Genomic DNA, 24,580 nt, shown 5'->3' with positions numbered 1-24,580 from the left:
GAAAGATTTTCAAATCAAGTGAATTTGAAATTAAAAATATTTAACATCACTAATGATTTCATATCATTCTTTTTAGTTTTGAGTCAATAATTTTGAGCCAAATTAATGTAATCAATCTGAGATGATTCAAATGCAATATAAAATTCTTCTGGAACAATGTTTGAAAGATCAAGCAACAGTTATTTATCAAATATATTTAAATAGTTGAATGATAGGTAAATTATATGTTAGCGTCATAAAGTGCTCATATCTATAAATTTGAGTCGCAACGAAACAATAACTGAAACCGAGAAAATCCTTTCCCAAGGCACCGTGTAGCTAAGCACAAACTTGTTGTATCCACTCTTGTCAAGTTTGGAGAGCGTCAAGTGTGGGAAATTCTAGTCTTGCCATAACTTTTATGTTGGCTATGCTCACTTGTGTAACAGAATTTCACCAAGCAACCTCATCGATGCAATGATCTTTCACCTCATAATGCAGTAAAAAAAAAAACAGTCGTTTCCTGGGCCTGAACTTGAATGAATCCGATTCGAGCAGTAATAGCTTCCCGGTTTTCTGCTAAACTTGGGAGGTAAATCATGAAGTTAACATGGTATACTCCAATTCATTCTTCTGTGCTTGATTGTCTTCAAAGAATGGAAGGCTCCCTGGATTTCTCTCCTCCAATACCAGACTCGGGGGTGTCTCTGCGGGATAGTTATCGAGGATAAAATCGATTTCGTCCCCACTTATCTCTTTCTGACTAAGAAGAACCTGCAGCATAAAAAAATGGATAATTGGTTTATATGAAAACTTACAAACCCCGTGCTATTTTTTGTATGCTCTTTAAATTTAAGCCAGTCAGGAAATATGATAAACCAGCTCCCGAGGGGGTTGCGTTCCTGATTGTAGATGACTGGTTAAAACACGTATTCTACAATATCATTTTAATTGCCAGTTCAAAGTTGCAGTCGAAAACGAATTCACTTCTACTTGGATATTTGATGAAAAGTAGATATTGGGGGTGCAAGCAAGAGGAGTCGCTTGCTTGCTTACTTAATGCTCACTAGTGGCTCGGTTCAAACTCTGTCTTCACAGATCTTGTGTCGACCTCGAGTAGCTAAGGCATGGATCTAGTTTAGAACAGTACCAATAGAGCTACAGGAGTCTGAGATTGATTTACGTCTGTTAGAATCAAATTTGAGCTCAAGTAACTCGATAGGAGTTCCACTCGTGAATTTTCTTTTGAACCAAACAAAAATACACCCCTAGTTTGAAAGAGCTTCTCCATTTTCTTTCTAGCGATTACAAATCAAACATAATGGGGTCCCTCCACGTTGACACAAAATTGTTAAAACCATCCAAGCATTTAGCATCGAATTTCGACTCATAAAGGAATGCAAAAGAACACTCGTTAGCCTATGCTCATTTCACCACCAGGCATTCAAAAGAGAAACGGAAAGAGGGCACTATACTTGATCTGAAAACTCACTGCATACCTTGACGATTTTAAGCAGAGCAGCAGTGTGGAGTCTTAGCAAAGCAACCGTATTTCCATACATATCACGCATCAATTCTTCCGTCCTTTTTGCAACGTCATCGTCCAGTTTGAAGTTAACAGGTGGCTCAATCAAATCATAGTCATCATAGAGGGAACCCTCAAAGTCGAGCCGGGGGCCAACAAATTTAACCTTCTTTCTCCACGGTGAAGGTTCTCCATGCACAACCATTGGATTTTCCATATTCCATCTTGATAACCAAACAGATAACATTAATGACAACATAAGAAAAAACATAAAACGAACCAAATGCAGACAGATAGAAGACCTACACTGTAATGATCTTTCGAGCAAGCCAAGATGCGTCGGCAAGATAAAAGACTGATGCTCTCGAAGTATCCCGCCCAAAAATAACCTCTTCTGCCGCTCTGCCTCCAAGTAACACCTTTATATAAATACAAATTTTAACCATTTTATGTCTCAATTTGTAACTGATTGATAGAAAAGCTTTGGCAAATGAAACTCAAAGTTCACACCTGAAGACGGTGTAGTAATTGAGGTCTGCGCTCAAACATATAGAACTCATCATCAAGACGATCAAACACAACTTGAGACAGAGTCTGCATAAAGCAGTTTACCAACAACATAAAAATGAGGAAAAGGCTATTCTTAAAGCATTAAACGTGTAGCACGGAAAAAATCCACACACAAAACAAAGAAATTCAACAAACCAACCTGTCCACGAGGATGAATTGATACACGATCACAACGCTCGACTTTTGCATTCTCGACACGCCTAAGCAGATGAGAAATCAAAGCAGTCCCCACTTCTGCCGTAGCTCTGCGACATTGTCCTTGTTGACTCAGCTCTATTCCAACGCGCTTCGGTCCCACTGTAAGACGATCAACAGCATCATCCATGTCTGACCGAAGAATTGCAGCATGGCCTTTCCGCACAGCCACGAGAGCAGCTTCTTGGAGAAGTTGAGCTAGCTTTGCACCTGTCCATCCTGATCAACATAATACAGATGTTGCACAGCAATAAGGAAAGCATCTCTAACAATTTAAATAAAAAAACTGTTTGACATTTTGATGTGAAAAAACAAAATTCAAAGGCATACCTGGCAAGTTGTTTGCATAAGTAGACAAATCAACCGTGTCCGACAACTTCACGTTACGAGCATGAACTTTTAAGATTTCCAATCTTCCTTTTGAATTCGGAGGGCGGATTCTGATCTACATTGTAGAAACATAATCATCATTAATATTGGTTATATAATGCTCAAACAATTTGATATGCTATTAAATTAACAGAAAACCTTTGATAGCCCACTACTTTCATTCAGAGGAGCACACCTTACGATCAAATCGACCAGGACGGAGAAGGGCAGGATCCAGTAAATCCATTCGATTAGTGGCACCCAAGAATATAACGCCTTTACCTGTATCAAACCCATCTAATTCTATCAAGAGCTGGTTCAAAGTCGTCTCCCTTTCTTGAGTTGCAGCATTATATAGCTGGTCTTTTGATTCACGAAATATCCCTTGCCGCCTACAGACCAACATAATTCAAAATCAATCAGTTATGTTTATTTCATTGTACAAAATACAGGAAAACATTATACAGACACCAGATCAAATTTTGACTTGACATCTATAAAAAAGCAAACTGATTGAATCAACAATGTTATAGAACTAATCAGCTTTTATTATTCATCCTCTAATAAAGCCAAAAAGTTCATGCCAACAGAGTATGGAATATTTATTTCATTCACTGTAAAACCAAATAGGATTGACAGACTCAAATAAACAAAAAAATGATTACATAATGCTGCAAAAAAATGTAGTTTACCTAATAAAACCAATACACGAACATTTTAAGGCAATCCAAACAAGATAACATCCCTCATCCCTTGGGAATAAACAAGGAATCTAACAGTAAGACATACAAATATATTTCTCGAGAAAATTTTTCTATCACTTGTTATTGTCAAACAGAGTATGCATACGACAGTAAATTATTTCATTTCACTCTTGAAAGATATTACCGATGTACAAGTGGATATCCCCGAACTATACCTTGTTGGACAGGAAGAGAGGAAAAGCTTCAGTGGTTTAGGTTTATATTCAACTCAAACAGAGAAAAAATTTCAGCTTTCAATCCTTTACAAGCAAATGTTTGAATGACGATCAGTGGAAAGAACGAGAAGCCTGCTAAAACATCCATACCTTGTAGCCAGAGCATCTATTTCATCAATAAAAATGACTGATGGTTTATTGACCTGTAACATAACATCATAAATCATCAGCTATCAAATCTACAATCTGAAAACCCAAACATTGTTAAGAAAAGGTAATTCCCTCCATAAATGTAATTATGATCAGTAACAGAGAACATCACTTTTGTACCATAATTTTTTCCTACTGAGGTTAATTAACAATTTCCATTATACCAGCCAAATAATGAGGGCATCTTTGAATGATAACAAGTGGAAAAGAACTATCTCATTCGTATCGGTAAAACCAATTAATTGAATTCAAAACCAAGAGAAGCTATTGATTAGGTATAAGAGTAAGAGTATCATTAATTCTGATGATGCATGAAAAAAAATTTACCATAAATTTCAACACCAACAATCCACCCTAGTGAAAGCTAAAGCTTAAGTTATACACGAAATGAAACAACATTTCTGTCAAAACACATTAAGCATTATTGATGCCCATAAATATTTGCTCTATAAAATATCAGAAGTGTGAAATTGAATTTGTATTTAAGTCTCAGAAACAACAAAATCAACTGCCAATTACCTTTGCTCTCTTGAACAAATCCCTGATTCGAGCAGAACCAACACCAACCAACACTTCAACAAATTCTGATCCAGCCATTTGGTAAAAAGGAACGCTGGCTTCACCAGCTATGGCCTTTGCAACTAGTGTCTGGTGACAAATTATTGCGTAAATCATTTTGTAAACTTTCAATTAGAATTAGTATAGATAATAGAGAAATCCAGCCAAACCTTGCCACATCCAGGAGGGCCCTCGAGAAGAACTCCATGCGGAGGCTTTATCCCCATTTTATCAAATAGTTCAGGATTCTTAAGGTACCTGACCAACTTATAACGACACCAAAATGATCAGAAAAAAGAAAAGGTAGGAATACAGGAATTATGATGCCTCTGTAGACACTTCTTGTAAATGCCAGCATCAGAAATGCAAGTATATAGACATCATAATATAACAAATATATGGCAACACATTTGTCAGTGGCAAACAAGTCACCCAAGAAAATGGTAGATCGTCTCACAATTAAGAACATTGAAGAAGTTTTGATTATACAGTAACGTTAAAAAGTAAGTGTGATCACCAGAAATTGTCCCAAATGCGGTTACTTCAGAAAAAATTTATATGTATTTCATTTTTAAGTTGTTCCCGGAAAAGCTCTCGCTTAAAAACAAACAAAAAACAAGAGCAAAACTAATTGCATTTTTGCTAAGGTACAAAATTGCACAGGGCACTTCATGTAATGTAATATGATACCTCTTGAAGCTCCTCGACAGCTTCCTCAATCCCTGCTACATCACTAAATAATACTCCAGTTGAACCCTGAAGAGAGGTAAGTACATTATACATGGATAAGATCATTATACAAGACAAATTTGGAAAGCTTAAAAGACAGATACAGGGAGATAATAAGGAGTTGAACTAACATCAACACGAGCTTGTGGCTTTGACTGAGAAAATTCAATGCCTTGCCATATATCCTACATGCAGAAGAAAAGTTGAGTGAACTGCTTGTGAAATATTAATTGTGAGCCTGCCATAAGAAGAAAAAGGAACCGATGCTCACCCATTTTCTAAAATTTTTAGGTCTTCTAGAAAGTGTAAAACGGACAAGTAGCACCATTGTTAAAAAGACCAACATGATTGGTTTTAGCATTTCAATACTGGCAGACACTCCACCAAAAGTGTAAACTTCATACAATTTTGACGTAATTCCTCCATCACCAAAGAAATCAGCAAGATTTTCCCAAACCTTTTCCAAAATTCCAAAGATGAGACCCAAAAATAGATTGATAAATGGTTTTGTCACCGGCCAGATGACATAGACAGCCGTTGCAAAGACAAAGCTAGTGACAGCAAATACTGCAGAAGCCAAAAACCCACCAACAACAACTGCAGCTGCAGCCATTGCCGCAGTTAACACTCCAAGTTCAACCATCACTCTGCTTGATATGTTTGATGCTATGGGATGAGGATACTCTGGTAATTTTCCTACAAAGGACTGCACAGGAAGTTCAAGCAGTCAGAAAGGAAAGAGTAAAAGGAGAAAAGAAATAAAATGACAACAAATTCTAACCAAAAGTATTCTTCTCGTACCCCAGATGTGGAAAACTATAAAATAATTTCACCTGCCATGAGCATTTCAGAACTCAATTTAAAACAATTAACTAAGCCAACTAATTAGGGAACTTGCACAATCAATCTCATAGTAAATTGATTTTGTTTTATATGGCCTTCTCGCATCTATCAAACTACATGTAACTTAATTGCCTGCTACAATTTTGGCCAAAATACCACGAATATTGTAGAGGTTGTTCTCGATTTCACGATTTGCCTTGCAGAAGTGTAATAAATAATCATGCAGTATGTTGTAGAATTAGATCAAGAACCCAACACACAAGAAAAAATAAAATTGACAGAAAGAAAGAGCGCACAAATTTATGTGGTTCGGCCACTAGAAGGATCTACATCCACGGTAGAAACCACTATGATCAACGCTTGTTCAGTTGTCCTTATCTGCTCTTCTGTCCTTGTTTTCAACTATTAGTTTTTTTCTCAAATAAATCAAATATAAAACATCATATTTGTGAGATGGTGTCACTATATCCATCTAAGGTAACCACAAAGACAAGCTGTGGAACTTCTGAATGTTAAAGGTTGACGACTTATAATTGGTTACTGGGAATAACACTTGATAAAGCCGCTTCACTGGTAACAAGTGACTGAAGAAATTGACTTGTTAATCAGAGGGTATAAAAGGGTGGAGTGACTGACTGCAGACTAAAAGAGAGTGCCCAAAAGGTGTATCCGTATAACCGTGAGAAGTCATCATCCAGAGGAAGCTGAAGCACTACAAGAAAGTTTAAGAGAGTTTCTTCGTGAGAGTTTATAGAAGGAGATATAAGAGTGAACTTTGTGAGGAATGAGTGCTTGTAAATCTTGAACGTTGATCATAGTGGTTCTCGCACTTTTCTCCGAATGAAAGCAATGAAATTGAGCAAGATACTTGCATACTTTTCTCAAATCAAATTTTTTCCATTCCGCAATCCTCATTTTCAGATGGATGGCTTCATTAACTTGGTTTCTTATACTCGTCACAACAGCATCTGTCTCAATTAGCATACTTTTTGACACTTTCATGAATACATGGAAAAATGCAAATACAAAAAACAAATAAGAAAAAGAATTCATACCATCATTTGCCTCTCTATTTCGTTGCGAGGTCCCTCGTATGTCTCCAAAAGATCTTTCACTTGGTCTAGGCCAAGTCTCATAGTCCTATTATTACAATTCAAGAGAAAGTCAACCAAACTTTAGTCTATACATACTATCAATAAAAAAGTGCCAACAATATTTCATGTGACCAAAATACAGACCAGTTAGTTCTATGCAACCTCTTTTCCCCTGGAATTTCTTTCAAATCAACAACAAAATCCCGATACTCATCATTACCATAAGAAACACGGCCCTCCTTATAAGTCACCAACTTTACCTTATCACTCTGACTGTACTTCTGAAAATCTTCATAGCTCATTTTAGGCAACTCTTTTACTTTCTTATCGAACTCTTCTTCTTCAGACAAATTGGCCCCAAATACTTGTTCTGGAACATAAAGCTTCCCCTTGTACTCCCTCAACAAATCCTTCAAATAAACCTCTCCATGAGGGTTTGCTAAATCACTGCCCATGCCACTCTCTTTATCACTTTGCCCTACCAGAGACTTCAAATTTAATATCCTCAGTATCTTCACAAACCTATCATTAAAACCTTTTCTACTCAGACTCTCCTTCTCTTTCAATGTATACAATCTATCACCAATCAAGTATTTGGGTTCAATTTGGCTAGGGTTTTCCTTCAAAACCCTAGTTACGAAATCATCCTTCTCAGCATCGTATTTCACTGAAGGACTCGAATCTGAACCAGCTCTCCGGGAAAACACTCTTGGATTGGTACAAAAGTGCTGTCTTTCGCGACGTCTGATTGAATACATAAATTTTGTTTGTGTTCTTTGAAATGGGAATATCCCAGGGAAATTATTTAAAGCTGTAGCAGTGCCCATTGAAGCCGAATTCATGATTTTTTTCCCCAGCTAAAAAAAATTGAGCTCGATCAAACTGCGGATTTCACTGAAATCAAAACTTGGCATCCCACTAAACTCGGAATCGAACTGAAAATAGTCGTAAATGTTAACTAAGAAAACCGGAACAGCGCCTGACTGATACCATGAAACGGAATTTGGAGTGATCTTGCACCGTGGGGTGAATGGGATAACATGAGAAAGGAAGAACTAGAGATCGTTAGATTAAATAGCGATTTTGTCTCTTTTCGCAAGATTGCGCTTTTGCCATATCGTTTATTAAATTTTTTTTTAACCACCATTAAGAGAGGTGTGTTTGTTCTATATTTTTAATATTATTTTATAAAATTTATAAGTATTCAAATTACATTTTTATATACTAGATAAAATTTTAACAGTATTCATTATAAATGTTTTAAAAAAATAAAAAAAACATGTGTTATTCAAACCTGATTTTTAAAAATTCTACAAAATCTATAAATATTCAAATTGTCAATATATTTTTAATAACTCCATGAAATTCTATTAATACAAAAATTAAAATTTAAAGAACAATTATAAAATGTCAAAAAAAAAATTAACACTATATTTAGTAATATTTATCACGCTGCATTAAAAAATATAATATTTTATTGAATCATAAATTTGAAAAAATTATTATTTTTAATAAATACAATTAATTTTTATTAATTATTATATGAGCTTTAGTGTTTAATATTCTCTATTATTTTAGTTAATTTATATCTTAATTTTGATTAAAACTCAAATATTTATTTGAAATGAAACTTTTAATTTTGATTATTTATTAATATTGAAATTTTTTGTTATGTATTTTTACGAAATATTAGTTAATTAAATAAATTATAATAAATCTAGTATTGACTTATTTATTATATTTTATTATTTAAATCAATAAAAAAATAATATTTATATTCATATATATAAAAATATTTTAAATAAATAGAAATTATTCATATTCAATTATTAGTTAAAAAAATCACAATAACAAATTACGAAATTCATACAGTTCTATGGAAAAGGTTTACAAATGTTTACGAAGATAATACAAAATAAATCTACAAGACTATGTGAAATTTTTAAAATATATAACATTCTCCCAAAGGTAAAAACTTGTGTGAGACGGTCTCACGGGTCGAATTTGTGAGACGGATCTCTTATTTGGTTCATCCATGAAAAAATATATTTTTTTATGCTAAAAATATTACTTTTTATTGTGAATATGGGTAGGATTGATCCGTCTCACTCATTCAATGACTATGACAAATGTCAACCATAGGAACATTGAATAACGCCAACCATAACCCTGTACAAGCTGACCAAATGGATAGGGCAGTAGCAGCTCTAACAAACAGAGTTATTTTATATACATTTATTTGGCTTCAAGTTCAACTACTTAATTTTGAGACGAATTTTTTTTTTACAAAATATAAAATTTTATGTTCGTTATCTTGATTTTGATGATAACAAAATTTGTTATTATATTTTTAATATATTTACTCACAAGTAAAATTGCAAACACAAGAAGAAAACTGAAACTGAATTTAGCCGAAACTGAATTTCTGACGAGCTTCTGTGTTTTAATGATATATCTCAGCTGGATGATTTAAATGACAATCCGCCAACTTATTGATCAGAAAACTCAATTTGAAACAAGTCGTAATTCACGTCAGTTGGGCAAAATCAGATGTCATCTAGGTTAAACCGATCGTTGAATGACCAAACTGACTGCACGAAAATAACAATCAGTTTGGTATGAGCAGTTGCAGAATTTTTGTCATATCTCTCAGCTCGGTTATTGGAATGAAGCGGTTCAGTATATACTGGAAAGATAATACGATGATCTACAAATTATCTTCAAGAGTCAAAGTATGAATCGAAGCTTAAGATGTTGATAAATAACGATGAAACTACTGATTTTTCACAAACTGAAATCAGCCACCAGTTGAGCGGTTGATCGGTTGAACTGCTGATCGGTAGCACTGAACCAGTTGACCAGTTTAGGCTCGGGAAAATGTCCAGAAAGGCGAATTTGACCGTTGCAATTTCAGAAACAGTACAGAAACTTTTCAAACGGTCATATTCTTATATCTAACGTATATATAATTGTTGGGTCATATTGTAGTAGCCCGAGTTCCAGATTGGGTAATTAACGGATTAATGGTGATTAAGAAGGTTTAATGTGTAATTTTGACCGTGGTCATAATCGGACGGACCGAAGATGGTTCGGTAGCACCGAAGAGTTCGGACGATCCGAAGTGGGTTCGGTGGATCCGATCATGAGGTGTCAAGAGTTGATCGACACGTGGGAGTTCGGACGTTCCGAAGTGTAGGTTCGGTGGATCCGATCATGAGGTGTCAAGAGCTGATGGACACGTGGTAGTTCGGACGTTCCGAAGTGTAGGTTCGGTGGATCCGATCGTGAGGTGTCAAGAGCTGATGGACACGTAGGAGTTCGGACGTTCCGAAGTGGGTTCGGTGGATCCGAACATAGCCTATAAATAGTGCTCGGATTTCCTCATTTTGTATTGACAATCCTTGAGTTGTGTCTCATATTTGAGAGATTTGGAAGGTTTCTAGGGTTAGTTGCCGGTCGAGCGATAGCCAAGAGCTGCCAGGATTGGTAGTGTAGCGACGCCTGAGTTACGAGGCAATCGACATCAAAGGGTTGTCGACGGACGAAGGTAAACCCTAAACCTTTGGTAGTACTAGGGAGTACTGGTTTTGCTAGTTGAGCATGGTAGTATTGTTCATTGGGTGCTTTTGATGCGTAGGCTTGTTCTAGACCTGATTAGCGGTGCTGCGTAAGGCTAGGCTTGCTGTGATAGAGGTACGAAAGTACTATCCGAGATATCCTGGTTGAGTATACATTCTTATATGTGTTGCATGATTATGTGGTGCATTGATATATGTCATATGATGCATGCTATTATGTCACGTTTATTACTGCACGTTGCATTTCATGTTGAGCCGTATCTTCTTCGAGATAGCCTTTACTGTTGAGCTGTATCTCTTTCGAGATAAGCTATATCTTGTGGGGCCGCTCAGCCCTGTCTTGTCTTGTGGACGCATGGACACCGAGAGTACACAGTGGCCGACGGGTCGGGAGGGCTTCGGTGATCCGGGACATTTTAGGTCCACGTCTGTTCTTGCAGTGGATGCAGTGACCCAGAGGTTGGACCGCGCGGCACTATCCACTTGGCGCCTCTAGACTGAGCATTTTGAGATCTTTTGTGACTCCTGTTTCTTGACTACCCTGGTATCATATCATAGCATGTGCATTTCATATAGGTTTGTATACTCATGCTTTTGTACTGGGCGTTCTTATCGCTCACGTCCTCGGTTTTTGTTTATCTTGGACACCCCATTCCCACGGGGCAGGCCTCAGGTTGGGCAGCTCGGGAAGAGCAGGAGGAGGACAGTGAGTATCTGGTTGGTTTAGTTTTCAGTACTATTCTATTTCGATATGGTTGTACCGAATATACTTTGAGTTCTTCTGATTTCGATTGGGTTGTATAACTATCATTTGTTGGTATTTCCGCTGTTATCTCTGATTTTTATTAATTAAGTTAAGTTGCATGCTTAGTTCTTGATTAGTAGGTGATTCTGGAACGGGTCACTACATTTATGGTATCAGAGCATGCTTACGATTTTGGGATATAGATTCTGTTTTGGGATTTTTCGTGGACCATTTTACCATTTTCCCTATTCTATCTTGTAGCGATGGCTGACCACTTTGGTGATGAGAGTAGTCAGGGGAGTGTAGGTCGTTGGGGTGACCAGGACGATCGTAGACGTCATTCTTTCCGTTTCTACTCCGATGGGTCATTCGGTGTTAGCTAAGCGTCTAGTGATGGGTTGTCCTTTAGATTTTGAGGGTAACGATGTTGTTATTTTCGTTTTGTTCATCCTCTAAACTTGATTTCGAGGACGAAATCGTTTTAAGGGGGGGAGAATGTAGTAGCCCGAGTTCCAGATTGGGTAATTAACGGATTAATGGTGATTAAGAAGGTTTAATGTGTAATTTTGACCGTGGTCATAATCGGACGGACCGAAGATGGTTCGGTAGCACCGAAGAGTTCGGACGATCCGAAGTGGGTTCGGTGGATCCGATCATGAGGTGTCAAGAGTTGATCGACACGTGGGAGTTCGGACGTTCCGAAGTGTAGGTTCGGTGGATCCGATCATGAGGTGTCAAGAGCTGATGGACACGTGGTAGTTCGGACGTTCCGAAGTGTAGGTTCGGTGGATCCGATCGTGAGGTGTCAAGAGCTGATGGACACGTAGGAGTTCGGACGTTCCGAAGTGGGTTCGGTGGATCCGAACATAGCCTATAAATAGTGCTCGGATTTCCTCATTTTGTATTGACAATCCTTGAGTTGTGTCTCATATTTGAGAGATTTGGAAGGTTTCTAGGGTTAGTTGCCGGTCGAGCGATAGCCAAGAGCTGCCAGGATTGGTAGTGTAGCGACGCCTGAGTTACGAGGCAATCGACATCAAAGGGTTGTCGACGGACGAAGGTAAACCCTAAACCTTTGGTAGTACTAGGGAGTACTGGTTTTGCTAGTTGAGCATGGTAGTATTGTTCATTGGGTGCTTTTGATGCGTAGGCTTGTTCTAGACCTGATTAGCGGTGCTGCGTAAGGCTAGGCTTGCTGTGATAGAGGTACGAAAATACTATCCGAGATATCCTGGTTGAGTATACATTCTTATATGTGTTGCATGATTATGTGGTGCATTGATATATGTCATATGATGCATGCTATTATGTCACGTTTATTACTGCACGTTGCATTTCATGTTGAGCCGTATCTTCTTCGAGATAGCCTTTACTGTTGAGCTGTATCTCTTTCGAGATAAGCTATATCTTGTGGGGCCGCTCAGCCCTGTCTTGTCTTGTGGACGCATGGACACCGAGAGTACACAGTGGCCGACGGGTCGGGAGGGCTTCGGTGATCCGGGACATTTTAGGTCCACGTCTGTTCTTGCAGTGGATGCAGTGACCCAGAGGTTGGACCGCGCGGCACTATCCACTTGGCGCCTCTAGACTGAGCATTTTGAGATCTTTTGTGACTCCTGTTTCTTGACTACCCTGGTATCATATCATAGCATGTGCATTTCATATAGGTTTGTATACTCATGCTTTTGTACTGGGCGTTCTTATCGCTCACGTCCTCGGTTTTTGTTTATCTTGGACACCCCATTCCCACGGGGCATGCCTCAGGTTGGGCAGCTCGGGAAGAGCAGGAGGAGGACAGTGAGTATCTGGTTGGTTTAGTTTTCAGTACTATTCTATTTCGATATGGTTGTACCGAATATACTTTGAGTTCTTCTGATTTCGATTGGGTTGTATAACTATCATTTGTTGGTATTTCCGCTGTTATCTCTGATTTTTATTAATTAAGTTAAGTTGCATGCTTAGTTCTTGATTAGTAGGTGATTCTGGAACGGGTCACTACACATATAAATACAACATCTTGAATATCAAACAAGAGTCTTTTAAGGGGATTAAAAGTATGGCAGTTAACATGAAGAAATATGTTAGTTGAGAGCACAAGCTCTTGTGTAAGGATACATTTGAGATATACGCTGTAAAGGATAAATTTCTCACACAACCACTCACATATATACAAGATAGTTGAACTTCAAAGTTTAGTTGAATGAATCTTCACACAAAGAAATGAAAGATTGTGTTTGTAGTATTGACATAAAAGACGTTAAACATTACACGGGTTGTGAGGTTGCGGCCTACAATCGTGAGTGTGATAGAAGTTTCAATTAGGCAAGATATAAATCCTAAGTTGAAATGAGTTTGTACAAAGTGTTGTATAAAGTATTCTAGTGGATCATTCTCAAGAGGAAGAAAGGATGACGTAGGAGTTGTTAATCTCCGAACATCCATAAAAAATTCGGTACTATTTATTTATTACGTTTAATTATCATTTTCATTGTTTTTAAAGATGCATAGTTGAAGTATTTTATGTGTTCTTCAAATACCAAAACATTGCATACCAAGTGTTTGATAAAATGTTTCGACCAAAATATTTGTACTCATTCAACTTGCATGTTTTACAAAATGTTTAATCGGTTTCTACGAATGATTATTTTCAGTGTTTTCTGCTTGATTTGAAAACCATACACTGATTTAATTCATCAGTGTTCTATATTTCAAGAATCAAGCTATTGTAGCTCAACGATGATCCCTTAATCGATAATGTCACTTCAAATATTTGAACTTCTCTTCATTTTCATGAATACTTGGGTTTAAAGGTGGCTTCTTGGTGACTTGCGTGGACACACTTTAGAAATAGGTAATCAAAGTTTATCGAGAAAATAATTACTAGCGAAGCAAAAACATATACTTGTATAAATTGTATTGATTAAAATATTATTAAAATCAATAATCAATAATATTTTAACCAAGTATTTGACTATAAGGTTAAGAACAGGAAGGGAGAACCCGTCTCTCTCAAATTTTTTAATTTTATCGACCCAATTTTTTTTTTTTAAAATTTTTTACCCCACCAACTTCTATTTTCTGGTTCAATCCGTAGTTGAGGGATGAGAACGTTATAATTGAGTTTTGAACTTAAATATTTGTATCAAACTTAAAACTTTTATGTCAAATGAATTAGAAGTAATCGGCGAGAACACACAGTTTTTTATTCATCAGTTCTATGCAATTAACTTTTAACATAATTAGAACTAATAATATTAAATGTTATTAACATAGTTGTAAGCAGGAAATTTGACAGTTTTAAGCAGGCACCAGCATAACACAAGCAATACATTGTTTTAAACAGCAAATTCGACAGTTTCAAACTTCAACATTAGAATATTGAATAGAATAAATGAACAATGTCGGGAGGATGCTAAAAGTCAGATTAATAATTGAATAAACAAGTACTAAATTAAATATTTAAATCAGAAAAAGAACATAAAGAATCTTTTATAAAGAATGAACGTGTCACTCTGGCTAGCACCTTCGCCAGAACAAGTACAAGTGAACTGGTAAATCTACTTAATTCATCTTTCTCGTGTCTCCTTCCGTTGAGTGAAAAATACACAAAAACATGTATTACTTGAGCTTACGAGATTTTTATTGAATCCAAGATCATATCGCGAAGGCGTGGTTGATATGTGGACACTCGTTTTAATTTTTTTATGGACACATTTATTTTTTCTTTTATCAATATTGGAATGTTTTTAGCTGCAATATGGTTAATGTTTTAATACACGTATATTATTTACGTGGGTGATATTTGTTCTATGTATGTGTGTATTAATTATTAAGCATATTTTTAACGAACAAGCACCATTTACATCAGGTAGATTTCATTTAAATTTTCTTTGAAAATTTTGGCCTTCTCAAGTTTCTTGTTGTTTTTGGGTCCTGCACATGAAGTTGCAAGAATAGATTCTGTACCGAACAATTTTTCTTTCGTTTGTTGATGGAGTCAAAGCTTTAATTCCCATATTTCTAGCCCATGTTTGATCCTCGAGAATTCTAGGATATTCAAGTTGTTAATCTTCAAGCTCTGGGATAGTAAAATTCAAGGATTTGAAAAAACTAAAAGATTAACTGGTAACTGTATATCGCGACCAGATGGCTGGAAAATGACCGTAAACAACAGATTAGGACGATAAATTCAAGAGATTAGTGGCATGGATTGGCTGCAGATCTGATATTATTGGGAAAAAGATTTTAAAGTATACGCTCGGTGTTGCGTTGCATCATCACCATCGCATATACCTGTCAGCTTTTATATACATTTTGTAAAGATTCATCATTTGTAGTTTATTTCATAGAAACCGAAGAGAAAAATTTGTGGGTTTTTTAGATTTTTAACCTCACCTCTTCTTCGTCAGTTCTTAAATGAATTCGATCAGTGTTCACCCCTTTACCATGATCAATCAATCACCATATGCTAGTTGTTAACAGTTGTAAGTGCTGCAGTTTGCATTGTAAATCTTGGACTAGATTATCATGCGTTCCCTTGCCAGATGCTTTTGCTCCTCAAAAGCTAAACATCCACCAAAATTTGAGGAACATGCCATACTTGCTTCTGAGACTACATGTGAGTTGAAACTGAACTACAATCTTGCAGTTGAATCTTCAACTATTTTTTCTGTAGACTTACGGGGTTCGTAATTGAGTGTCTGAAACACTTTTTGTTTTGATTTAATTTGCAGTTAATGTGAATGAAGTTGAGGCTCTGTACATCCTGTTTGAGCAATTAAGTAGTTCTGCAATTGATGATGGTTTCATTCACAAGGTACTTTCAGTTTAAGGGAAAATCAAATGATATCAACAACCGAATCTCAAATACCATTGGGTGCGTCCTGTCTTATTAATAAGCCTGGGGTGAGTGAGTTGAGCCAGTTGTGAGTAGTAAAATAACTGCTGGGTTATAGTTTGAGAAACTCGAACCATTTTCGAGCCGGAACATGACCACATGTAGTTCAATCTTGACTTTATTGCATGAAGGACCAGTTTTAACAGCTGGCCTGTATAACATCAGTCAACTTGGTTATCCACTTATCCGTGAAGAACTTAATGGAAAAGCTCGAGTAAATTGATATACATGCGAGTAGAGTTGGAGTCTTTACTACCCAATTACCCGAGTGGTCAAATCACTTATTAAGTTGGCTTCCACACACCAAATTGTGCGTTTGATACCATGTCAAAAGTTGTGGCCAACTGTAATGTAGAGTAATTCTGCCATCACTATTGTAAGTGAGCTCACAGGACAGCATAGAACACATTTTATTCTATCACTGCTCACTCCATATTTATTTTAGATATAGAATATTGAGATGGTTGGTGTGTTTTGGTTTCAGGAAGACTTCTTGCTTGCACTTTTCAACTGCAGCAGCGAGCAGAATCTCCTTTCAGAAAGGGTACGTACATTTCCCAGTTATCAGCCACTGAGTTCAAGAGTTCGTGCAGTTGTCAACAAATTTCAAACTAGGATAAAATTTTATTCAATCGCCTTTGCAGCTATTTGATTTGTTTGATGTAAAGCGAAATGGGGTGATAGAATTCGGAGAATTCGTTCGGGCATTGCACATCTTCCACCCTGATGCTCCGGAAACAGAAAAAATTGCCTGTAAGCCAATAATATAGCTATTTCTATGATATTTTGTTCTGTAGATAGAAAGTATCTGTGATTTTAGTACGTTATTTATGCTACTTTCATTTATAATTACGTAAATATTGTTTGGCCAAGACATCGATCCAATCCTCTTGATGAAAGATAATTGCCTTTACAGTTGCATTCAGGCTGTATGACCTTAGACATACTGGTTATATTGAAAGGGAAGGGGTGAGTAAATAAATACCTTCTCAATATTCATTCATCTAATGCGTGTTCCAATGACTTTTTTAATCGGCTTTTCGCGTGTTCTTCAGTTGAAAGAAATGGTTCTGGCTACTCTGAGGGAGCTAGACCTGTCTCTTTCAAATGATGATGTGGAAGCAATGGTGGACAAGGTATTAAATCGCCTATCGATTTTACTCGAAACATGCAATCTATTAACTTTGTAATGGTTTATCGGGGCAGGCTCTGCAGGAGGCAGATTTAAAAGGTGATGGGAAGATAGATGAAGAAGAATGGAAGGATTTGGTTGCTAAGAATCCTTCTCTTCTAAAGAACATGACTCTTCCATACCTGAGGTTTGTCAATAACGAAGAGTTTTGATAAGTATTTTAGGCCGAGTGTTAACAGTTTTTGTGTTTTACGTGTCAAATGTTTTAAAAAATGATTGAAATCAAATATTTAATGATGTACACGAAATTCTTTTGCTTTTACATAGTATGTTGGATACATATCACACCAAGTGAGTGTGTTGCACTTTGGTTACATCGAACAAACATTCCAAATTTTGTCGGAAGTTTTCGATCAGTCACAGGTTAACGAATGCATGCAATGTATATATAAATTGGATGATGATATCTAATGGGTTGGATCAAATTCCAGGGAAATTACACTGGCATTTCCACACTTTGTGATGGAAAGTGAAGTTCCTGATTCAGAACTTGTCTGCTGAAATTGGAAGATCGGGAGGAAACACACATGTTTGGTCAATGGTGTGTTAATTGTTGAAGAAGTATCTAAAAACAAGTGTAAAAACGTATTGTGGTCGTATTTCGACCTTTTTTTTAATGTCTATTGGGGTATTTTATTTGACATTTTTAACAAGTGTAACCACATATTTACTGCCCTCACAGCATATTTTGGGGGAAAATACACTGAAATCTGTAAATTGATTATTAGTTTAAGTGAGAGATGTAGTTTAAATCATGGGAAGGTTAAGGAAAATCGGATGATAACTTTAGAAGCTAAAATGGATTGATCCAAAGTTTCTCTTTGACCCAATTACAGCCGCATTTTAGGCTAGAAAACAAACTTGGAAAAAAATATGTGGTTTAGTTTATTAAAAGAGTAAAAAGGTTTGTCATATGCCCAAAAAAACACGTGATGATTCAGAAACTAAATAAAATATTACCTTCAATCTCTTCGCTCATAATTTGGTGGAAAAAATATTTTTATTTTTATTTTTATTTTTTCTCGCTAGTAATGGAGAGGTCCAACGGCTCCAAAATCATGTACGAATGACAATATTTTATAATAAAATGTGTCACGGAAACAAGACTTTTTTTAAAAAACAATAACAAAAAATTGATTTATAATATGTCAAAAGATATATTCTTAATATTTTATTATATGCTAGTGAATTCACTGACGCATCACGTATTTGTATATTGTTTTTATATAATTTATTTCATTTATATCTAAATGAACATTAAAATATAATTATAAAAAATAGTAAGACACTACCAGTATCATATTGATAAATGAATTAAAAAAATAAATATATAAAAAAAAAACTTAAGTTAAAATAGAATATCAGAAAATAAAGACTCTATTTACTGAACTATGGTAAATTACATCAAAATTTTGAGCTTTTATATATATATATATATATATATATATATAAAATATAGATGAATCAAAAAGTTAAAAGTACAAGGTTTTGAATATTTACTCGTTTTCATATATATATATATATATATATATATATATATATATATTATTATTCCCATGAATTATTTTTTCCAAAGATCTTTTTATTTTATAAAGAAGACGCTCAAAGACGACGAAGACTCAATAGAGAATTCGGGTCACTGGGACATGAACGATCGATGCTGTCATCATCTACGGTACGAAATTACATCACCAGTAGTAGTGCTCCAAATCACTTTCCTGTTCTCCAACAGTGACACCCATGAATTCCACACCTGATAAATGGAGTGAGATGGAAAGTTCTCTCTGATCCATTATAGTCTTGATCGCAGCTGTTAGTAAGATGGAACCGGAGAACCCACCTGCAGCTCCCCCGTCTGCACGCTTTGAACGGTGCCTTCCATGCCCCTGCAACGGCGGAAGCTGCCGCCTTTTAACCTCCACCCAGAAACATCTGGGTCGCCAATACTATAAATGTCCTCGGCAGCAATTAGTACTCCACTTATTCCTTTTCTTCTCACATGTCCTTTCGTGGGCTTTTAATCTTGATTTTCTTCATGTTGCTGCAAATTTTTTAGAAATGTGAATTCTTCAAGTGGGCCGATTTGGTAGAGCCACATGAGCTCATTAACGTGCCGTACTGTGGCGGCTGTATGGCCGGCGTTTGCCGCTTCACTAAGGTGACGACTGGACCTAATGCCGGTAGAATTTTGTTCATGTGCCGCGTAAAGGAGGTAAGAGTTTTTCATCTTTCTTCTTTTTTCACTAAATACCAAAACATGGCTTTGTTTGAGGTTGCATAGATTCCTTTTTCGTGTATTTGCTTTGATCAGTCATTATATATTTATTTATGGTAAACTTGATAGCAATTAGACAGACACAAGCGAATTACATGGGTTACTTGTAAAGTTCACGCATAATTTGATTTTATTTTAATATTAGTCATAAATTTGTTATGTACGTTCGGTGTCATCGTTTGCCGGAGTGGCTCTTGCACTTGGACAAATTGTTCTCGCACTTACAAGAGTTCAGTAACTAAGATATGAAAAAGTTTACATTTTTCATGCACTTCAAGATGAAGATCACACTTAAGGCATCTGATGGGAACTGAGCGCAGGTGGTTAGCTGGGCGATCATCTCCCATCACCTTGTGGAAAATAAAATAGTACTTTTTTGGAAATGTTTGTTTTTCACCAAAATGCAAAATGTCGGCTAAAATAGTACTTCTTTGGAAATGTTTGTTTTTTGAGTTCTTAATTTAGCAGCTTGGTTCAAGTAATTTTAATTTTTCAGTGGTGATATCAATATGATATGACTGCGACTGGTGTAAGGAAATGATTAACAATATGGCCAAAGTCCATGGAGGTGTATCCCTTTTTGGCAGAGTGAGGAAACATACTCATGTAGGAAATGGGAGTTAAAGACGATGTTTTGTGTAGTTTTTATTTCGAACTATGCAGTCGCAGTCCAGTGTTTCATGCTTTTTGGTATGCGAGACTGATTATCCTAGAAATATTTTTACTGAATCCTCCACAGGGACAAGGGTCTTGTGGGTTTCAAGTTTGGCAGGACGAGCTACACGAAAATGCAACTCCGTTTGTCAGCTGTGATAACACTGGCCCTGTAACTGCTGATATGGTCATGGATTTCAACCTGATAAGTGACGACGAGCCCGATAATGAGTCAAATTTGAACGACACTTCAATAAATATGAATAGCCCATGTCCCGATGTGACGACGATTGGGAAGATGGAGCAAAGGAATTGTCAAGAAGAAAGATCAGATGATGTATTGAGGACACCCTCCAAAGAATCTACAGCTGGAGATAAAAAAAGTAACGAATCCAACCTTGGTTCTTTGTTGAGTTTATGGCAACAGTTAATGCAACGGAGGCAGTATGATAAATAGTTGAGGAAAAGATTGTAGCCTTTAGAATTTTAGAGTTATGTGCTTCACCTTCGTTTCTTTTTTAAAGGAAAGAAAATCATTTTCACCGTTATATCTAATTAAAATCGGCTTCTATTTTTTCAGAAAACAATTAAAAGAGTCGTACTTAATAAAGTATAATCCCAAGTTAAGTGCTTCTGTATCTTCTATCAGCTCTTCTCTTTATCATGCAGGCTTCTCCCCTCTGTTACATCCCATTTCTGAGTCAAATGAAGAATTTTCAGTAAACGAAGGTTACAGCCCTTCCCAATTCACTCCAGAATGCAATTCTGAGCTCTCATGCTCTAGAACTACCCAAGTTGCTGTTAATGCACCATCACGTGCAGAACTTTTCTCTGAAACCACACCCAACAACGTTATGACAGAAGCAATTTCCAAGTCATTCACGCTGGCAGCTGAGCACCTTCAGAACGACCTCATAACTCGTCTGGAGGTGATGGATTTCAAAGACCATGAAGCCATGACTCATGCATCAGAAGCCACTTTTGCTGCTCTAAATCGCCTGTTTCATGATTACCAACCTTTGAAGGAACGTGTGAACGAGCTTATACATTCTGCAGTTTCATTAGCTGAGATTGAAAAATCCATTCCCGGCGAAGATTCTTATCAATGTTTAATGGATCATTGTCATCGCGAAAGAATAAAGCTAGGCGAGATTGATAAAGCACATGCTAAAGTTGTGGGTAGTGTTGATAAAAAGGGGAAGCGTTTGATAGCTTTGCAGGAGGAACTTTCTTCAATGAAGGAGTGGATTTCCCGGGCTGAGGCCGAAATAATGTGTTGCAAGGCGGAGTTGTGGAATATGGAGAATCAGCTGGTAGAAATATCTAACAAGAAGCTGATTTTGAAGGAAAAGTTTCTTATTGCATCTAAAGAATGGGAGGATCGTTTGAAATTCCGGGAACGAAAAGATGTTGAGAAAAGTGCTGCTAAGGCAGCATTCGACAGGGCAAGAGCATTGCTTCGAAGATGAATTCGAGCTAATTTTTTGTTTTGAATCGTTGTCGATTCTTGGAGTTTACAACTGAAATCTGGACATGTATTGAGTAGGCTTTTGATGTATCTATTATGCATGTATTTGTCTAAAACTGTTCTTTGAGCCATCTATTTGTATCCTTATCAAGATGCCTGCTTCTACCTAAAATATTACTGTGTCTGTCGAGGATTCTTCCCTGCAGTTTATTTCAAACTTCATATTATATTTCTCAGTGAACAGCCGCCAATCTTTATATATATGCTGATTCTTATTTTATTATTTTGTTTGAGTCTCTGTGTCTATTAAGTAGTTCTTCTAGTTTTATGATACTAATTAATTATTTAACATATTTTATTTGACAGTTAATACTAGTTAGGAGCTTATTTAACATGAACCAATCAATTAATCTAATGGTAGAGCGTGTTAGATTTTTAGTACCTAAGTTGTTAAATCAACTGTTATTAGTTATCTGATATATCCAGAAACTATCTTTAAAAATATAATAATAATAATAAATAACAATTATTTGAATTTAAGTCATTTTCTTCTTCTTTCTTTTTTGATTAAAGTATTTTGCTTCTTTATTTATCTCGTTCCAACAAAAGTAAATTCGTATATCCGTTACTAGTGGACGAACTTCCCTGTCTGCAAACATACTAAACTGGAATTTGGAGGCACAGATCTGATCAAGAAATGGGCAAGTCTGGTCCTCCCCACATGCCACCAAGTGGCGATGGCGGCGGCTCTAACTCCGCTTCCTGCATAGTCGCCGCCATTTTTCTTATTTTCCTAGCCGTCGCTGCATTCATCGTCTACTTCACAATTTTCAGGCCCGAAGACCCAAAACTCTCAGTCAATGCCATCCAAGTCCCCGCCTTCTCTGCCGCCAACTCCACCGTCAATTTCACTTTCTCCCAATACGTCACCATGCACAACCCCAACCGTGTCGTGTTCACCCACTACGGCAGTTCGGTGCAGCTTCTCTACACCGGAAATCAGGTAGGCTACCTGTTCATACCCGCCGGGAAGATCGAAGCAGGTGGGACTCGATACATGGCCGCCACTTTTGTCGTCAAGTCCTTTCCGCTTTCTGTTGGGCCGCAAGAAAGCGTGGTACCCACTGCGGCGGACGGCCGTAATGGGTTCCCGTTCCGGTCGAGCATGGAAGTAGAAACCAGAATTGAGATGGCGGGCAGGGTACGAATTCTGCACTTCTTCACACACCATGTGGAAGCCAGGGCCGAATGTAGGGTAGCCATTGCTGCTACCGATGGATCTGTCTTAGGTTTCAACTGTTAATGTGTGCTAGTTTTTCTTAAGAAAATATTAAATTTGACGACACTTTTGGAGTGATGTCATGGATTTTGGGATCTTATTTTCCTCAATAAATTTCGATTATAATTTAATTGATAAAAATAAAACAATATGTCAAATTTAAATTTATATATTATTTAATATATGTTAATTACACAAAATAAAATAAATTAAAATAATTTATTATTGAATCAACTTGAAATCTATCATAATTAATTATAAAACATTATATAAACAAATCAATAATTAATTTAAGATTTATGATCTCGTTTATCTGAAACTACAAAAATATATTTAAAATTCACCGTCGCAATGCAACAATATTGACGAATTCAGTAGCTGGATCTTAAAATATATACGGTAAAGGAAAAAAGGTGTATAATTTAGTCTTTTAACACAGACAAGGTGAAATTACAGTAGTGCAACTCACGTGTTGTGATTCAGTGGAGTTGGGACAGTAGGAAACCATTTTGTGCCCGCTCCTTGGGATCTGATACAAAGGGTTTGTTTTTTTTTAAAAAAAAAAAAAAAAAAAAACTGGAATCTCTAGTAAATGTATGAATATTATTTTATATATTTTATATTTAAAATGAGTAATGAATGTATTTAAATTTTAATAATGTTTTAAAAATTATTATATCAAAAATATTTATACTATTTGAAATAATGTTCAAATGAATATTATAATATTCACATTCAAATTAAATTTTTTTCATTGGTTTAGTGGAATAATTACAAAAACATATTTGAAACATTACATATTATTTTTCTATTAAATTTTAAAGAATAAATACATATTTAAAAAAATCAAGTTTTTCATTATTATATAAATGAATTTTGATTAGAAAAAGTTAATTATTTTTAGAACATGTTAAAAATATGTATAATTTTTATAATAAAGTTCTAATTAAGATACATTATAACAATATAAATTATGTATAATCAATATGTCAAAAATTCACGATTACAGCTCTTCGTACTATTATTTAAAAATTATATTTTATTTAATATTTTAGTGGGTAATGAAAACTAAATATATAAAATAACACAAAACTCAAATTTGTAATTGAAATTAAATGAAATTATATAATCAATGCAAACAATCTATATCTATATACTTATAAAAGTGTGGATGATGGGCAAAGTTTTTTGATTGTGATTTTACTACATTGCCCAAAAACTATGCATTGTTTGTATTAATTGCATGGGCATTGGTGGAAAAAATATATAAAATTTAGGGACAAATTTGGGATAATGGATTTGTAATGTATTGATTATGTATTTAATTGAGGTATTTCTTTTTTTGAACTCATTAAACACATGACATGAGGATCATAGTATTTTTATTTTTTTAATAGAAAATTGTAAAATAAGAAATTTTGAAAATAATATTACATAAAAATTGAATCGATATTCGATAATAAAAAATATATTAGAAAAATAATATTTTCTTCATACATAA

At 35.8% G+C, this 24,580-nt stretch overlaps 4 protein-coding genes across 6 annotated transcripts; 3 read left to right on the top strand and 1 right to left on the bottom strand.

Annotated features, from left to right (window-relative positions):
- Positions 1–218: 218 nt before the first annotated feature.
- Positions 219–8,051, bottom strand: LOC140834539 (probable inactive ATP-dependent zinc metalloprotease FTSHI 1, chloroplastic). Its single transcript, XM_073199491.1, has 15 exons — positions 7,136–8,051; positions 6,953–7,037; positions 5,326–5,760; positions 5,186–5,239; positions 5,016–5,081; positions 4,496–4,591; positions 4,287–4,415; positions 3,708–3,760; positions 2,835–3,030; positions 2,600–2,714; positions 2,214–2,488; positions 2,015–2,098; positions 1,811–1,923; positions 1,479–1,728; positions 219–753 (listed from the first exon to the last, which is right to left on the bottom strand). The coding sequence occupies exons 1-15, from the start codon at positions 7,831–7,833 to the stop codon at positions 577–579; spliced, it is 2,826 nt and encodes a 941-aa protein (XP_073055592.1). The 5' UTR covers positions 7,834–8,051; the 3' UTR covers positions 219–576.
- Positions 8,052–14,818: 6,767 nt separating this feature from the next.
- LOC140834538 (calcineurin B-like protein 7) lies at positions 14,819–18,134 on the top strand. Of its 3 annotated transcripts, none has more exons than XM_073199490.1 (9): positions 14,819–14,865; positions 15,812–15,932; positions 16,048–16,130; positions 16,696–16,755; positions 16,856–16,964; positions 17,128–17,180; positions 17,267–17,347; positions 17,418–17,530; positions 17,835–18,134. In XM_073199490.1, the coding sequence occupies exons 2-9, from the start codon at positions 15,842–15,844 to the stop codon at positions 17,902–17,904; spliced, it is 660 nt and encodes a 219-aa protein (XP_073055591.1). In that variant the 5' UTR covers positions 14,819–14,865; positions 15,812–15,841; the 3' UTR covers positions 17,905–18,134. The 3 variants fall into 3 exon arrangements, with proteins under 3 accessions (XP_073055591.1, XP_073055589.1, XP_073055588.1); XM_073199488.1 differs by having other exon boundaries at positions 14,848–14,865; positions 15,797–15,932; XM_073199487.1 differs by lacking the exon at positions 14,819–14,865 and having other exon boundaries at positions 14,873–15,932.
- Positions 18,135–18,981: 847 nt separating this feature from the next.
- On the top strand, positions 18,982–21,972 carry LOC140834537 (uncharacterized). The gene is made up of 5 exons (XM_073199486.1): positions 18,982–19,078; positions 19,214–19,374; positions 19,460–19,615; positions 20,418–20,715; positions 21,002–21,972. Exons 2-5 carry the CDS (start codon positions 19,225–19,227, stop codon positions 21,799–21,801), a joined length of 1,404 nt encoding a protein of 467 aa, XP_073055587.1. The 5' UTR covers positions 18,982–19,078; positions 19,214–19,224; the 3' UTR covers positions 21,802–21,972.
- A 261-nt stretch (positions 21,973–22,233) lies between these two features.
- LOC140833519 (uncharacterized) lies at positions 22,234–23,210 on the top strand. Its single transcript, XM_073197854.1, has one exon. It carries the CDS (start codon positions 22,498–22,500, stop codon positions 23,101–23,103), a length of 606 nt encoding a protein of 201 aa, XP_073053955.1. The 5' UTR covers positions 22,234–22,497; the 3' UTR covers positions 23,104–23,210.
- Positions 23,211–24,580: the final 1,370 nt, after the last annotated feature.

This window comes from Primulina eburnea, chromosome 6 (genome assembly GCF_022965805.1).
Source record: "Primulina eburnea isolate SZY01 chromosome 6, ASM2296580v1, whole genome shotgun sequence".
In the NCBI taxonomy this organism is placed as follows: Eukaryota; Viridiplantae; Streptophyta; class Magnoliopsida; order Lamiales; family Gesneriaceae; genus Primulina; species Primulina eburnea.
The sequence above is the reverse complement of the archived record's forward strand: the minus strand, read 5'-3'. Positions and strand labels throughout refer to the sequence as shown.

Excerpts from the sequence above, each read along its gene's own strand:
- LOC140834539 (XM_073199491.1), bottom strand. The coding sequence starts at position 7,833 with ATGAATTCGGCTTCAATGGGCACTGCTACAGCTTTAAATAATTTCCCT. Across the intron at positions 5,082-5,185 it reads AGCCACAAGCTCGTGTTGAT|GGTTCAACTGGAGTATTATT; the intron begins GTTAGTTCAACT and ends ACCTCTCTTCAG. Across the intron at positions 4,416-4,495 it reads GCCCTCCTGGATGTGGCAAG|ACACTAGTTGCAAAGGCCAT; the intron begins GTTTGGCTGGAT and ends ATTTGTCACCAG.
- LOC140834538 (XM_073199490.1), top strand. The coding sequence starts at position 15,842 with ATGCGTTCCCTTGCCAGATGCTTTTGCTCCTCAAAAGCTAAACATCCA. Across the intron at positions 16,131-16,695 it reads ATGATGGTTTCATTCACAAG|GAAGACTTCTTGCTTGCACT; the intron begins GTACTTTCAGTT and ends TTTTGGTTTCAG. Across the intron at positions 17,181-17,266 it reads GTTATATTGAAAGGGAAGGG|TTGAAAGAAATGGTTCTGGC; the intron begins GTGAGTAAATAA and ends CGTGTTCTTCAG.
- LOC140834537 (XM_073199486.1), top strand. The coding sequence starts at position 19,225 with ATGGAACCGGAGAACCCACCTGCAGCTCCCCCGTCTGCACGCTTTGAA. Across the intron at positions 19,616-20,417 it reads TCATGTGCCGCGTAAAGGAG|GGACAAGGGTCTTGTGGGTT; the intron begins GTAAGAGTTTTT and ends AATCCTCCACAG. Across the intron at positions 20,716-21,001 it reads TACAGCTGGAGATAAAAAAA|GCTTCTCCCCTCTGTTACAT; the intron begins GTAACGAATCCA and ends TTTATCATGCAG.
- LOC140833519 (XM_073197854.1), top strand. The coding sequence starts at position 22,498 with ATGGGCAAGTCTGGTCCTCCCCACATGCCACCAAGTGGCGATGGCGGC.